The sequence below is a fragment of the Echinops telfairi genome, unplaced genomic scaffold, assembly GCF_000313985.2.
Source record: "Echinops telfairi isolate 266 unplaced genomic scaffold, ASM31398v2 ScPeMD7_7425;HRSCAF=8463, whole genome shotgun sequence".
NCBI lineage: Eukaryota > Metazoa > Chordata > Mammalia > Afrosoricida > Tenrecidae > Echinops > Echinops telfairi.
This window is the reverse complement of record NW_022111325.1, coordinates 7,157,484-7,173,617: the sequence shown is the minus strand read 5'-3', so window position 1 is coordinate 7,173,617 and position 16,134 is coordinate 7,157,484. Positions and strand designations below refer to the sequence as shown.

The window sequence follows — 16,134 nt, the reverse complement described above, 5'->3', positions numbered from 1 at the left end:
AGCCACTGTTAGTTGTAAAATAAATAAGTCTTACTAAAAGCAGTTCCCAACTTTTGAGGACTCCCAATAAATAAGCTTCTAACTAAAAGCATTTCCCAACTTTTGAAGACTTTCTGCAGTGTTGACAGTATGTATATGTGGTGTGTGTGTGTGTGTGTGTGTGTGTGTGTGTCCCTTTTCACTTAAGCCTTATCATTCACTGTCCCCCTACCCTCAGAGCTTTACAAAAACACAGCAGTGTGTGCATGAGCAAGCCTGACATCGTGCCTGGCCCCCAAATGCACACAGTGTGTTAGTGCCTTTAAAATGTTCATATTCCGTGGTTGTTGTTAGTTGCTGCTACACCAATTCTAAATTTATGGCAACGCCATGTGTGCCAGGTGGAACTGCTCTATAGGGTTGTCAAAGCTGGGACCTTTTGGAAGCCGATCACCAGACCTTACTTCCAAGGGGCCATTGGGTGGGTTTGAACCACCAACCTATTGGTTAGCAGTACAGCACTTAACTGTTGGCATGACCTAGGGACTCCTTTCATTTCCCCAAATGCTCCTTAATCTGTGAATTCCCCTGGGCCAGACTGGTGGACTAGGAGCACCCATATCAGGCAGTTCCTCCCTAGGGACCACTAAAGGCAGAGGTTTGCCTGGTTGACCAAGCCCTTCTCAAACCCCTTGGACAAGAGCACACACATGGACTCCTTTGAGAAGCAGTAGGTCAAAGTTACTGCTATCTGTCCTTCTGGGAAGGAGCCCAGGTAGCGCCATCTTTAAGAGCTCAGCTGCTAATGGAAAGGTCAGAGGTATGAACCTACCAGATGCTCCACTGGAGAAAGACAGGCCTCCTGTTTCTGTAAAGATTTACAGCCTTGAAAACCCATAGGGCAGTTCTGCTCTGTTCTTTAGGGTCACCACTATGAGTTGGACACAATGGTTATGGGCTTTGGCTCTTCTGGTAGGTGTGTGTGTGTGTGTGTGTGTGTGTGTCTATTCACTAACTTTTTTTTTTTTTTTAATATGCAATGCTTCATGAATTTGTGTGCCACCCTTGTGAGGTCAGGGAGTGGGACTCGGCATTGGGACATTGTACCTGTCAGGCAGGCCTTGGGCAGGGGCCATGCTATTGTCTCTGTATCATTCCAGTCATTGTATGTGTGCTGCCAAAGGGAGTACTACTCCTCGCTAGCTTTTGATAGTGTTTGTTAGGAGGAACAGGGAAAGGTGATGGCAGGAAGGAGGTTCATGATGAAGTTTGTAAGACTGCCAGAATCTTAAGAACACAATGAACAACATCCTCCAGGCAGCAGCATGGGGGTCTTCAGAGAGCATTCCACAGTGGACCAACGTAGTGTCAGGAGAGGCAAGCGTTCACTCAGTAAAAGGCAAGGTGCCTGACATATGGGAATCCCTGGCTTCTTGGCCAGCAAGGCCCACTGAGGCGGAAGTAGTACCAGGCCAAGAGCTTGAAGCCTGCAGTCGCCAGCTTGTAATGAACTTGTGCGAGAAAGAGGAATTGGATCCTGGGCAGAGAGGACATCTAGGGAAGGACGGGCCTTTGTCTTTGTTCAGCTGACAGGTGGTGCAGCTACGTCAAGGAAACTCCACACCGGTCTATTCCAGTCCGGTTCCAGCTTTGTCTTGCTGGCTTTGAGCTGAACATCCTGGATCCCTGCATATCCAGTGCTGTCTGTGGTCCTTTAAGGACTGGCCTCTTCCAGCTTCAGAGTCAAGGCACCAACTCCCCTGTTTTGCTTTTTCAATAAAAATAGCTGGACTATTTCCCCCGCTAAAAATTCTAAAATAGTAAAAATAGTAGCTTATGGCCAAATAATAACATCCTAAAAATAGTAACTTATGACTGAAAAATGAGGCAAGACAAGAATCAGCTTAAAAGATGCTCAACGTCACAGGGAAGTACTACTTTGAAACACTTTGGTGAACATTCTTTCAGCCCTGCGTTCTGGGTGGACAGCCTCCCTGTGAACATTTTTTTACAGACTTCTATGTATCTTGTCATCTGCTTTCTCTAGAGCTGACGATGCTGTGGGAGACGGTCTTATATCCATCCCAGCAAGCTGAAGCCCTCATCCTCAAGGCCAGCTAGTCTGTCTGTGTCAGAGTCTCCCAAGGCCCTTCGCTATGGCTGAATCCGTGTGCCCCCGAGGTGGGATGGGTTAGGAAGCGAGACAGAGTCAGCAGGGTCACCAAGATGGACCCACTGGAGCAGGCTGCACATTTTTATCTGTCCTTGGTCCCCATCTTTCCCAGTCCCCTTCGCTGCTTCAGCTACAACGCCAGTTTTTGTTAGTCTCTCTCTGTTCCCTTCAAGAGCTGTCAGCCGCCACCCCCCCCCCAAATAGAACCAGGCATGCTTCTCTCTAGGCATGGCACTGCTTCTTGGGGACATTTACTGGTCATGCAAGAACTAAAACCAACCCCTCACCACCCAAAAGAACCTCTTGGCTACTGTCCCTGGCCCCGAGGGATCTAACTTTCTATTTCTGCTGGTTTCTTCTTTTCCCTCCTACCGCTTGCACACAGTGACCGCCCTAATCCTCCTTGTTACTCTTGGCAAAGCTGGCGCTTCTAACCCTGATGTAAGGCTTGTGGTTTCAGATTCAGCATTTCCTAAATATGGTTTCTCAGCCACCCAGCCCTGGACATAGTGCTTCCTTCTGCCCTGCCCACTTTTCTGTGGTCATCTGCTTCCCTGACTCTCCTCTGACTTCTAGGCTCTGGCTGTCATGTATCTCTTGTTGTGACTTCATCTTGACCTTGATACCAAGGGCATGGGCAGGAGGCAAACCCGCCCACCAGCCCCAACTTTGGAGGACCCTGTAGTCCAGTGGACACCGAGCCCTTGGGAAATGCTGTAGGAGTCCTGAGGGAAGAAACAGAAGAAATGCCAAATACGCATAATAGCTTCCATCTGTACTTCAGATCCTTCCCCCATACATTATTTTCCACAGTGCAGACCTTATGGAAAATGCTGGTGCCAGTGCGTCCCATGGAGCCAGGCAAGGCTTCTGCCTCAATCTGGGCTGCAGGCCTTGAGAGGCTGGGTTTCACTCACTCACTCACGCACTCACTCACTCACTCACTCACTCACTAACTCACTTCATTCATTCATTCCTCATCCAGCACTTGCTGACCTGCAGAGCACACCACATCTCAAGTTCTAGTGTCTTCCCCCATTTTAGTCACTCCTAGTGTTTCAATCTCAGTTAAGGCTAATGCTGCAGTTTCTATTAATTTCCTCTTTATTTTCCACGGGGACGAGAGCGGTTGCTCACCACCCACTACATAATAACCTTGTGATCAGCCATTCTCAGGGCTGCTATATTTACCTTCGAACAAAGCACAGCTTTCCTGCCCTGCCATCGGGTGATGGAGGGGAAAGAAAGGCTCCCTCTGTAAGCCACTTTTGCTGGCTGGGCCATGCGGGAGGGAAAGGGCACACACAGCAGCGCTGATGACATGCAACAGAGCCAGCTGGAGTCTAATTGCCCAAGTGAGTGTGAAACCCTGCTGCAGGTGGGACAGGTGCTGGGGGTCTGGGTGGGGTCATGGCAGGTCACTGAGAGATGTTTCAAAACATTCCCTGTGTTTAGTGATCAAGAGGACATGGCCCATTTCCTTTGTTCCCCTTGACGATGGCTAATTCTCGGACTTGGAAAGACTTGCTGTGCTTTCGCCCCCGCCCCAAGATAAAGCCGTCTAGAGAGCTGGGGAGACTTGGACTGCTCTGAAGTGAGGCTTGAATCAGCTGTAGATTCTGCAGTCTGGCGTCACCATCACCCAGTAGTCCCTAGCAGAAACTACCTCCTGGCGACAGACTTTCACTCTTGGGGCTGAGCTGAAGCTAGACTGACCATTGAGAATGGAGACTGTATTAGTCAGGGATCTGGTTATAAGTCACAGAGCCAGACACCAATTTAAGAGGAAAGGAATGTGTTGGGATGTTGGAGTGCTCACAAACTTTACACCACGGCTGGAAAACCAGGCTTGGAAAATGAGCAGGAACAAAGGGAGGCTCTTGGCAGGGACCAAGGCTAAAAGTACGACCTAGAGCTGAGGTGGCAGCACCTCCGATGCTGCCAATGTTGAACTGGGTACCCTGATGGGCATTGTCCCAGAGACTGGGCATAGCTGGCACAGTCAGAGAGGTTCTCCTTGTTCCTGCCATCCCATCAAGTTGTTTCTGACTTCGAGAAACAGACTAGGATGGAGTAGAACAGCCCCCGTGGGTTTCCCAGATTGTAAATCTTTTATGGGAATTGATAGCCTCATCTTTCTTCAGAGGAGTAGCTGGTGGGTTTGAACTGCTGACCAATGTGTAACCCACTAAGGCACCAGGCTCCTGCTTTTCTTTTTTGTAACTACTAGTTCCTTATTTGAGAGCTCTGGTAGCATAGTGGTTATGAGGTAAGCTGATAATTGCAAGGTCAGCAGTTCGAAATCACCAGCCCCTCCATGGAAGGAAGATGGGACTTTCTACTCCTTTAAAGAGTTACCGTCTCAGAAACTCACAGGTGCCGTTCTAGCCTGTTCTATAGGGTCAGGATGAGGCTGCAGCGACTTGATGACACTGAATTTGGTTTCCAGTTTTCTGTTTGTTTGTTTTGAGTTCCCTATTTGTTGTCTGAATTGGATGATCTGATTGGCTACACCTAGGTCCTGTGAGTATTCCGGGAAGGCCAAGACCTGGTGTCACCAGCTTCTATCGTCAGAGACTAGCCTTGTCTCCCACAACTCACTAGATGGGGAGTTCTCCAAACCCAGGGAGATGCTGGATGACGAAGCAATGACTAATAAGTATGAAGGGGGCTAAGGGAGTGAGAGAGTCACCTCGCGGGCAAGATGAACGAGTGTGCCTGATGGTAGCCGTGGGCAAGGCACGCGCGTATCCATCCTTAGAATCCTCTGGTCTCCATTCGAACCTGGTCAGCTTGGGGAAACAGGGCGGCAGGGGAGTCCGAGTGCTATTTGTGAAGTGGAGAAGTTTGGAGGGGAAGAGGACGTGGTACATTTCTGAGCAGACACGGCCAGATTGCCTTCTAAGAGGTTGTCCTTGTGGAAAACTGGGACTGAGCAGGAATGGAGGGGAACTGCTGCCTCCCACGCCCATCTCCTTCGCCTGGCCTTCTCATCACGTGATCGATGGGGCCCTGCCCACTTCAGGGCTTGTGCTCCTTTTCACACGGCTACTGTGTCTTGCTCCCACCCAAAGGTGTCTGTGCAGGTGTTGTCCACCTGCTGCTCAGTGCCCCCTGCAGTTGAAGATTCACCCAGGTGCTTCCCCTGAGTGTTGGTTTGACACGCCACCCACTGTCCCAGCGTAGGCTGGAGAAGTGCTTACTGTGTTCAAGGGTCAAATGTCACTCAGTACTGATGACCCCGAATGGTCTGGTTTTTTCCCTCCAGCCGTTGAGCATATCTGGTGTCCTGAGCTCCGAATCTACCACTTCCAGCAGGTCAAGAAATAAAACTCGTTATCGAACCAAAGCTGTGAGCTCCGAGGTGGACGAGAGCCTCTTTGGAGGCATCAAGGTAACCTTTATTATTCCCCTCCAGGCTGCCTCTACTTGGAAGTCAGGTGCTTCCCCTGAGTGTTGGTTTGACATGCCACTCACTGTCCCAGCGTAGGCTGGAGAAGTGCTTACTGTGTTCAAGGGTCAAATTTCTGTCATGGAACAAGTAAGAGACACGTGCACCCAGAACAAATTTAGGTCGGGTCTGCAGGGAGGCCAGCTGGCCAAGTATGGGGTTCAATACAGCATAATGAAGATTACAATGGTTTCTGCCTGCTAAGTAAGGCTCTTGCCTGTGGCTACAGGGGATCTGCCAGAGGCTCAGTCTGATCAGACACTCTGCAGATGGGTTCTGGGCTCCCACTGTCTTCTGTATTCTTCTCCAAATTGGGTATTCATAATTTTAGCTCTGATATTTTTTTCTTCACCATATTCGAATTTGTAATTGTCATCTTTGGATCACACAAGCTGGCGTGCTTCTTCCATGTGGACTTAGTTGACTCCTTGCTTAGATGGCTGCTTGTTTGAATACAAGCCTTTAAGGCCTCAGGCACTATTCCAATGGATAGCCGGGCACCATCTACTTTCTTTGCCACACTTTGCTGTAGCGCCCCTATCTTCAGTGATCATTTCATAAAGGTGAGTATCGAGCAGGGCCATGTTATCAGAACTAATTGAAGCTAGAATTAAATAGGAGCCCTGACTCCCTCTGCCTGTCCATGGGGTTTGCAGTACTCAGGTTTACTTTGGCAGTTGTAATATGACAAAATCAAAACCCTGTAAGACCAACTCCATCAATATTAGCCATAAGCCAACCAGCAATCAAACAAACTGAACACACAGACCCAAAAATAAATAAATGAAGAAAGAAAAAAGCAAGCTACAAGCAGGAAAGCAAAAACCCCTATAAACAAAAAGTACAGCATTGTCAATCACCCCCTTGGGGTATAAGTCGATTGCACAGATTATCATCATCAACTTCCCCAAGAGCCCAGCACTCCAGACATTGACAGTATGAGGAGTCTATGCGAGTATAGTTCTCTCTTGAGCCGCAACCCATGAGTTTTTGCCCTACACAGTTAGATCTCCCATTCGGTTGGGTTCTGCTGACCCTAAGAATGGGGATTGATGCCAGAGGGGATCAATTCTTCCAAGTTCAGATTCCTGCTCTACCTGCTCTATGGATCAGAACCTGTCGTGCTGTTGCAAGGTGGGCATTGTGGTACTACATGTGTGGTGATCCTGGGTCCCTTTCCATTGGACACCCACCGAGCTAGGGGTTCCCCCCAAGGTTCAATGACCACCACTTCCATAGTCCTGGGGTGGCCACTCTGCTTCCTCTCCCATACAAGTACTCTAGTCCTCGAGACTGTAACTCTTTAAGGGAGTAGAAAGCCTTGTCTTTCTCCCTTGGAGTGGCTGGTGGTTTCGAACTGCTGAACCTGGTGGTGAGCAGCCCAATGACTAACCACTATGCCACCAAAGGTAGCACTGGGCAAATCGGTCCTCTCTCACAGGTAGCTCTAGTGGGGCTTATGTCAATGGGAACACCTGAATCCCTCCTATCAACGCAGCATTTAACATCTGTTACCATGGCCAAGGAAAGGCTCAACTCCAGGGAGCCCAGTGGCTGTTGAGTGAGAGCACGGGATGTGAGCATCTGTAGGTGTAGTGTTTCAAATGCCCCACCACTAACCAAAAGGTCAGCGGTTCAAACACATCAGTCCTTCCGTGGGAGAAAGGTGTGGCAGTTTGCTTCCATAAAGTTTTCCAGCCTCAGAAAGCATATGGAGGAGTTCTGCTCCGTCCTATAGGGCTGTTTTGAGTTGGAATTGACAGTTGAGGGTTTTGGTTTGGGAGAACCAAGCTTGTAGACTCCAAGCGACCCCTTTCCCCTCCAGCCAAGAAGAGCCATGGGGGTGAAACTCTGGGCTTAGCAAAACAGCCAGTTAGCTTTGAGGGCATCTACTGGCAAGTGTCATCCAAGTTAAGGGCTTGGCAACTCATTTAGTTCAGAAAAGGAGAGGCAGAGAGCTGCCTTTTGGTACACCTAAAGTCCACAAGTGGGAAGGAAGAGAGAGAGAGAGAGAGAGAGAGAGAGAGAGAGAGAGAGAGAGAAAAGAAAGGTGCCCGCGGAGGCCAGCGACCATCTGGCATAGGGGTGGCGGTGGGTGGGGAGAAGTTAGTGCCCGTCCCTGCTCCATACCCTCCTTGCTCTGAGCCAAAGGGGACTTTCCAGAGGGCTCTGGAAGGAGGGGAGGGCATCTCTGTCCCCGGAGAAGACCCCTCCCTGGTAAGGGAAAGATCCAGAGGAATGCTGTTTCACTGCAGGCAGACGTTTGTGCTTGAGGTCCACAGAGGTGTTCCGGTTAAAGCAAAGATCGCTTTGGCGTTGGCCCCGGTCTTCACGGGTTGCCATGCTGGCTAGCCAAAGGGGATAGGCAGTCAACAAAATGCCAGTTACCGGGCCTGTTCTCTTTGACCTTATTGCTGGGCCTCAGTCAGGGCAGGGCTCTCGGCAGTAGGGGGCAGAAGTGCCCTGTGGCATCACGACTCTGTGCCTGCCAGGAAGCGGAGACTGGGCACCAGGTGGCAGCAGCACTCAGGGGAACTGGCTAGGCAAAGGCAGGTTCTCAGGAAGGGGTGGGGGAGGATGGAGCAGGGCAGGCTCTCCCTTGAGGCTGTCCCCCTGCCTCCAGTAAGGTGTATAGTTACAGCAGCAGTGACAAACACAATTCCTTGCCGGGTTTTACATTTTCCTGAAGGAGGCCACTTCATTTTTCTTGTTACCCTTCACGTACAGGAAAACCTTGACAACATTTTCTCTCTTCTATACTCTTGCAGAATTCTAACTCACTGACCGCCTCCCCATCCCCACCAGGCCAATGACTGTTCAATAAGACCCATTTCAAATCCCCTCAATAATGACTTTGTGTGCGTGTGGAGGTGGGGGGGGGGCGGGTGTGTGTGTTCGGTGTTGGGTGGATCGAAGTTAATTAATCATTAGAAAGGATTAAGCATTCTTGACATCCTAGGTTGGAGCCACCTATAACAAACTGTATTGCTTGGAACCCACAATGGGGTCTAACTGAGAAAATGACTCCCCCGCCCATAGATTGTGGAAGGAGGAGAGGCTAGAGATCAAAGACTTACTTTTCCAGCCCAATAGGTTCTGACGAGGGGTACACATTAGCCCCCCTGCCTGCCCCGGGCTCCCAGGAGTGTTCATTCACCTGCACAACATATAGAGAGGCCTCGCTCTCAGGGGACCTGCCAGCATAGAACGTCACACTCTCCCCTCGGTGCGCTGGCTCCCCTTGACCATCCTGCTGTCTGGAGGGGCTGGCAGTCTCAGGGGAGACGTGGCCAGCAGGAAGTGGGGCGACCAGCTTTTAAACTGTCTTTCTTGGCTCCACAGCCCCTGCCATCGGCCTCTAGTGACAGCCCCATTGTGCTGCTGCGAGATAAACAGGCCATTCAGAGAGGTCTCACGGCACCTAGCAAGGAGCACAAGCCTCAGACCATCCAGCTCATCACGCGGGACATGGTCCGGGAGCTCGTGTGAGTACCAGGGCGAGGCCCCTGCTCTCCAGGGCTTAGGCTGCGCTGCTGGGGAGGGTCTCTGCTGGATGAGGGGTCACGGCTTGGCGTCACTCCGTCAGTCCACTCCCCGCTCCTTCCCCATGCATCTTCCTTGCTTTGTCCCATGATTCCCCTTCATGCTTCTCTATCATGGCCTGTCTTGTGGAATGCCCTCTCGGATCTAGTCTTGCTACGGCCTTTTATCTCCAACTTCGTTCTCCACCTCTTCGTTTGACTTGCTGTGGGACCCACGGGTCCCTGGGTAGTACAAACCGTCAATGTGCTTACCTGCTCATCAAAAGGTTGGCAGTTTGGGCCTGCTTTGGAAAAAGGGCTGGTGTTCCGAACACCCTGGTTTTGGAAACCTTTTAGAGCACAATTCTACGGTGCAACACACGGGGTCGCCAGGGGTCCGATTCTCCTCCATGCCAGCTGACACCATGCGTGCTGACGGGACCTAAGGGGCCGAGTGCGCAAGGGGTCGCCTCTTTCAGTCCCCAGTAGTGCATGGGGTAAAGGGAAACGTTCCAGATGAGCCAGTTCCTGCCTGCGGCATGAAGAAGCAGCAAAGAGAAACTGACCAGATGCCTAATAGCCGCCTGGCTTCTTCCCAGACTCAGAGGCCAGAAGAAGAAATGCACAGGGGTTCCTTTGGGATTAGCTCAGCACTGCTTTGTATCAGAACTACCCCTTGCTCAGCCTCTTCCAGTGTGAGGCCCTCCGTGTTGGATTACTCAATCAACTAGGTAAGCACAGGCTTACTTGTGCTTACTTACGAATCTTTAGTGAACAGTTTCACACGTTGGGGGGGGGGGGTTGTCACATCCAAGGTTCTGCTTCTAGCCAGGGCCAGCAGCTGTCTCTCCCCCAGCCCCCCAGCACCTTTCTACAGAATCAAAGCCTCTCTTCACATTTACAATCCCTGCTAGGGGCAGAGTAACCCATAAGCAAGGGAAGCACAGGCTTACGTGTGCTTACCTGCTAATCTGTAGTGAAACGTTTCCCATGTTTGTCACTCCATTAAAGATGAGGTGAAACCCACGTCAACTTGTTCGCTACCAATTGGTAAGTGAGCCCAGGTAAGTCTCTGCTTACTGAGTACCCTGCCCCTGGGTGCAGGCCTGGCTCAGAAGGCACAGCCGGTCAGCTCCTGTGCTCAGCGGTCCCGTGGCAGCCTCATGCTGAACCCTGTCACTGTTCGCCCTCCTCTAGCCCCACCCGCTAGAAGCTTCAATCCCCAGAAGGTGCCTCCTGTGTAAGGAGCCAGGAGGCTCCTCCAGACCTGGGCTCTGGGAAGTGGGCTTGATAGCCACTCCTGATTAGCTAGGCATCATGCAGCTAGACCCGGGGTCTGAGAAGCCATTCCACCTTCGCGTGGTCGAGTCCCCACCAGGTCGGAGGTGAAGTGGCTGAGAAGGGCAGCAAGAGCTTCTATCTGCCCCTCAGATCCTTTCTTCTCATTCCAGACCCAAGGCTATCTGGGGCCAATCCCCCAATTCACTCACTCGTTCAGCCCCCACCCCCCACCCCCCGCCAGTTTTATTAGACAAGATTTCTCTTCCTGTCCCCGACGCGCTGTCTCAGTGCTGCGCGCCTGTTAAATTGCCTCACCCAGAAGCAGCTGTACCTCACCCCTCCCACCAGGTACTCCCTCCCCCACCTTTAAGGGATGTCATTTGTTTGTAATCATTATAATTAGCTATTGGTTTGTTGAATGCGTTGGGCAGCTAGAAAGGAGAGGTCTATGGACATGTCTCTGAGGGGTTGTGGATCAGAGATTTTAATTAATATTTAGGGTTCAAAGCTTCTCCCTGGGCTGAATGGACAGGGGTGTTTAGGTTTTCTTACTGGCATCCATTTCAACCATGTCTGGCGTCTCCTTGCCCCACTGGGAGCTGTCCTTGAGAAAGAAGCTATGTTTAAAGTTCGATTCACCAGCTTTAGTTTGGGTTCTCACCCTGCGCCAAGCTTGTGCCAGGGGCCAGGGCACCAATGCCATTAAGACAAGGCCTGGGCCTGTAATCTAGCCCAGGAAATGGATGCTACACAACTGGCCCGTGACACAGGCAGTCAGAACAAAGGGCCTCGAAGGAGGGGCCGTGTATTGGACTTTGAGGGTGGCCTGTGTGTATGGCATGTGAGGGGCTCACAGGCTGTAGCACAGAGAAGGTCACATATAAGCCGGACCTTTAAGGTACTTAAAAAGTCTCTTTTTCACCTGGAATGCTCCTTCACCCTCCTCTTGCTTCTGGTGGACCCAGCACAGGGTGCAGCCCTTCCTGACGGGGATGTGTCTCCCTGGGGGGTGGGGGTGGGGTTGACGCTGAGGAGGGACGGGACAGGGAGAGGAGTCAGAAGCAGGTGCTCTGAGCTTGCTTGTTCTCTCCCTAACTTTGTTCCTTCCCTCTGCCAGTGTTCCCACCGAGGACCCTTCCGGGGAGTCCCTTATCATCAGCCCTGAGGAGTTCCAGCGGATCAAGTGGGCCTCCCACATCCTGACCAGGGAAGAACTTGAGGCTAAGGAGCAGACCTTGAAGCTGGAGAAGGAAGCCACGCTGGTAGCTCAGCAACTTTAGCCCTGATCTCTGCAGCGGAGGGAGGGCAGAGTGGAAATGTGCCGGAGAGGGCCTAGAATAGAATTCTAGTCAGGGGCCCCTGAAACAAAGAGTGGATGTGTGTGTGCTGCACAGTGGCGGCCAGAGAGACATAGCTGAGATGTGGGAGCAAACGGGGGCGGTGGAGAGTCAGGGTAGCAGGGAGAATGAGGCCAAGCTGTGCCAGCCTTCTGGGTTAGGATGGCTGATGGGACGTGGCAGGAAGCATACTGGGTCCCCAGCAGTGGCTACGCTAGTGTCCAGGGCATAAGGCACAGGGGACCCAACCGATGTCCCTTAGGATGCAGTGACGTCACGTAAGAAGATCATGAAGCAGAAGGACCTGGTGTGCAAGAACAACAAGAAGCTCAGTGACCTGGAGGAGGTGGCCAAGGAGAGGGCCCAGAACCTCCTGCAGAGAGCGAACAAACTGAGGATGGAGCAGGAGGAGGAGCTGAAGAGCATGAACAAGGTGGGTGCTCCCCGCTCCCTCTCTGCACCTGCCCTCCTCTGACTCTCCACTGGACAGCAGTCCTGCTCACTGGAGACAGGCCAGGAAGGGGGTGGGGGTCAGGCGGTGGGGTCAGAGGCTGGTGGGAGAGAGCTACACCTGACGCATAGTTGCAGTGATCAGAGCTAGCCGAGTGACCGCGAGCCAGTCACGTGTTCTCCGCAGCCTCTGTTTCTTCATTTGTGAAACAAGGATGACCAAGCTAGTAAGCAGGGTTCATCAAGCTCCTAGGTGGGAGAGCCTTCTGGCCTGTGGCTTGCTGAACGTTCACAACGATGAGGGTATGGTTTTTATCTTCATCCCACTTGTTTAATTCTGGCCACACATGGTGGTTCAGGCAATTGGATTCTTTATGAAGTGCCCAGAGTGCTTCTTGTAGCCGAGAACAGAAGGATCTGAGGCTCATTTAGAGCCTGTTTTGTAACCCATCCGCATGGCGGTTCATTTCCTAACCAAATGGAAAAAATGCTGACTCCTCTACTCATCTCCCATTTCTGTCTCTCAGGTAAATCTTCTCTACCTGGTCCCCCTCTCGGTGTTTCAAGCTTTCACTTCTTAGTTCTTTCTCGTGGACTCCTGGTGGTTGTTGCTGTAATCCCCTCTGGAATTACACTGGGCGATTCCATTTTAGGGCCTCAATCTGATGGCTGCAGTCAGCGTGTCCTAGTTCCCCCAGGAGCAGAATAGGGCTCCTAACTTGAGGTTCTTGAATTCCCAAGGGGAACCAGGACACTCTGGATTGTGAGCGAACTGTATGGGTACCTATGCAAGTAGATCCTGTTGAGTGCTGGGCCTGTAGGTTTCATCAGCGTCCCAAAGGGCGATTGACCCATGACACCCAAAAGATGAAGACCCAGTGGGCCCTGAAAGACGCTAGCCTGGGCCTCTCCTTGCACAGCCTCCAGACCCTCACAGGCTCTCAGCCAACGTCCAGTGAAACAGTATGCAGGGGCGACTTGGGAGGTGCATGCTGCTTTCCCGTGCTTCTGAGCAGGCACGGGCACCTCTGGCACAGCCAGAGCGACTCTGCCCCCCACTCTTCCAATGTCCACACTTCCACACAGCAGCCCCTCTGCCCCCATCCCCCCATTTCTACTCCCCGATCCAGTGCCGTGACTTCACGTCCACACCTCAGGTCATCCTCAACGCCAAGTGCCATGCCATCCGGGATGCCCAAATCCTGGAGAAGCAGCTGGTCCAAAAAGAACTGGAAACCGAGGAGAAGAGGCTGGATCAGATGATGGAGGTGGAGCGGCAGAAATCCCTGCAGAGGCAGGAGGCACTGGACCAGAAAAGGAGAGAGGAACGAATCCGGTAAGGTGGCAGTTTGGGCATTCACACATGCCCCACCCCCCCCTCACCCCCAAGCCATTTCCACGTGTCCTTAGGTCCACACAGGGCAGCCAAGAAGGAGGAGGTGAGAACCGGTCCCTGTCGATCCTGTCATCATCTCCAGACCTTCACGAAGGGATTCGCGGAATCAGAGCACTTTGTGGACCGGCAAGGTTCACCTTTGAGCGGATGTCTGCGACGGCCACAGCTGCTTCCCTATTGGGCCCCTGCCCAGCCCCATTTCCCACCGTGTTCTGCTGTGCACTGCGCTGTCCTGTCCTCCTAGCAGGCCAGGCCTTGTCACAAGTTCATGGTTTTTGCTGCTTCCTTTGCTTTGAAGACTCTCCTCTCTCTCTCTTTCTCGCTCTCTTTCTTTCTCCTTAAAAAAATGCTTTCTCTTCTTCTCCCTGGGTAGCTAGCTGTGCTGTCACCTCTCCTGAAACTGCGTTCACACCGCCAGGCAGGCAGTGCCCGCCCCCCACCCCCCGACACTCTGTGGTTATGCTCTGACATTTGCTTCCTGCATTGTCCCGGGCAGCTTTACAAGTGGCTCTGTGACCCTCACTGGCCTGTAGCCTCGTTGAAGGCAAGATCCCTGCCTTACTCATTGCTGTAGCTCCAGCACCTGCCACGGTCTGGCCTAGAGTGCGGACTCCACACTAGGGGGGAAAGCTTTTGTCCCCCCACCCCATCCTTTTGCAGAAAAGGATAAGTCCCAGAGGAGGTAAATTATAGACGCGTCATGTCTGAACTTCAGAGTGCAACCACAGACAGGTTCAGAGATAATCCTGCTTCTGTAAATAGTCCTTGCACTGAATGCAGCCCTTCCCTTTCCTCATGCTGCTTGTGGTGGGGGTCCGATAGGCCACACTAGGCTCCCAACACTAGTTCCTGGAGGAGCATTTATCCATCTCTTGCATCAACAACTCCAATGGTGGGAGAGTGTCTGCCTTATTAGGCAGCATTAAGTGACCTGAACTAGTTTCTGCATTGAGTCCAAACCTACTTCCGGGTAACTTGGACTCATTCTCACTGACTGACTTCAAGTAGATTCTGCGTCATAGCGACCACCCTCTAGGACAGGGTAGGACTGCCCCCATGGGTTTCCAGGACTGGAACTCTTGACGTGAATAGGAAACCTCATCCTTCTCTGGAGAAGCAAGGGGTGGTCTCAAACTGCTGACCTTTGTGGTTATCAGCCCAACTCATAACTCGCGTGCCCCTGAAGCTCCCTGAACTTCTACTCATTAATCCTGTTTGTTTCTGGAGACATGAAGCCATTCAAGTGCGAATCTCATCCTCCTTCCCGGTGTCTTCCCCTGGTCTTCCAGTCTTTACTTAGAGACCACAGAGGTCTTATCTTCTCTGGATGCTTTCAAGTTCATGGTCATCCCAATAACACCGGGGTTGGTGGTAGTGGTGTCACTGGCAGCACTGATTCTAGAACCCCGGTTTCCCTGCTTCTCCGTTGGGCGGGGGCAGTGGGCGAGGTCCTGGGTGGAGAGACTCCCTCAGACTCTGTCCCTGCCCACCAGCAGCTGACAGCCTGGAAGTGTGAGCTAGGATGTGATCCAGACAGTTCCCAGACTCGGCATGGAAGGCAGGGTCCGAAGAGAAGATAAACCCAGGGATGGCAGAAGCATGGGAGGAATTAGAAGTCTTGGGCTTGGCAGCTCCAGTGCCCCTTCTGAGAAGAGGTGGGAGGAGTCCAGGAGCTCTTTACATACTGGGAAGTCCCAGGACTGCTAAGCCAAAAGGTTGGCAGGTCAAAGCCACTGATAGGCAACTCAGAAGGGCCTGGTGATCTACTTCGGAAGCTTGCAGCCTCTGAACACCCCGTGGCGCAGTAACACTCTGCCATGGGGTTGCTATGGGTTGGAATCAATTCAGTGCTAACTGGCTCCGTGCCGGAAGGAAGAAGGTGTAGCATAAGATGGGGTGCACTTTGGGGGGGAAAGGAAGGAAGAAAAGGCATTTCAAGAAGGGCGGCCTCCAGACCCTGGGGCTCCGAAGAGAGAGGGCCCACCTTCTCGGCCACCCTGGGGAAGGACTTTGGTCTGGGCCCGTGAAGCTTACCCCTGCTTGGGAGCTTGCCATCTTGTCTGTGCCAGGCCCCCACCCTGGGGGAGTGTGTGGGCGGAGATTGAAGCAGAGGGACAGACACCCTCGGTTTCCAAGCCCCCGTGCCACTGTCTCCTTGCAGAGGAAGAAGGCAGATAGTGGAACAGATGGAAAAGAACCAGGAAGAGCGATCGCTGCTCAGCGAGCAGCGGGAGCAGGAGAAGGAGCAGATGCTGCAGTACATGGAACAGCTCCAAGAGGAGGATCTCAAGGTAACGGTGTGTGTGTGTGTGTGTGTGTGTGTGTGTGTGTGTGCACGCGCGTGCATGTTTAGTGACTTTGTGTGAGTGCCTTGGAGAGTTAATTTATGTGAGTGCTTGTTGAGTTTGTGTTTAAGAGATCCTTTGGTGAGTATAGGTGGGAGAGACTTCTTGGTGAGTATGTTGTTTTTGTGTGTGTTGGTGAGTTTTTGTCTGAGAGCGGTTGTTGAGTTTGTGTGAGCGTGGCCTTGGTGCATTTGTGTGTGT

General features: G+C 52.1%; 1 protein-coding gene across 1 annotated transcript in view; it reads left to right on the top strand.

The window, feature by feature from the left end:
• Positions 1–16,134, top strand: part of CFAP45 (cilia and flagella associated protein 45) — a 32,987-nt gene that overhangs the window by 919 nt on the left and 15,934 nt on the right. The window contains exons 2-7 of the mRNA XM_013008285.2: positions 5,421–5,546; positions 8,946–9,088; positions 11,523–11,667; positions 12,005–12,175; positions 13,350–13,528; positions 15,750–15,879. Coding sequence (XP_012863739.2) covers positions 5,421–5,546; positions 8,946–9,088; positions 11,523–11,667; positions 12,005–12,175; positions 13,350–13,528; positions 15,750–15,879 — 894 coding nt within the window. The remainder of the gene's footprint in view (positions 1–5,420; positions 5,547–8,945; positions 9,089–11,522; positions 11,668–12,004; positions 12,176–13,349; positions 13,529–15,749; positions 15,880–16,134) is intronic.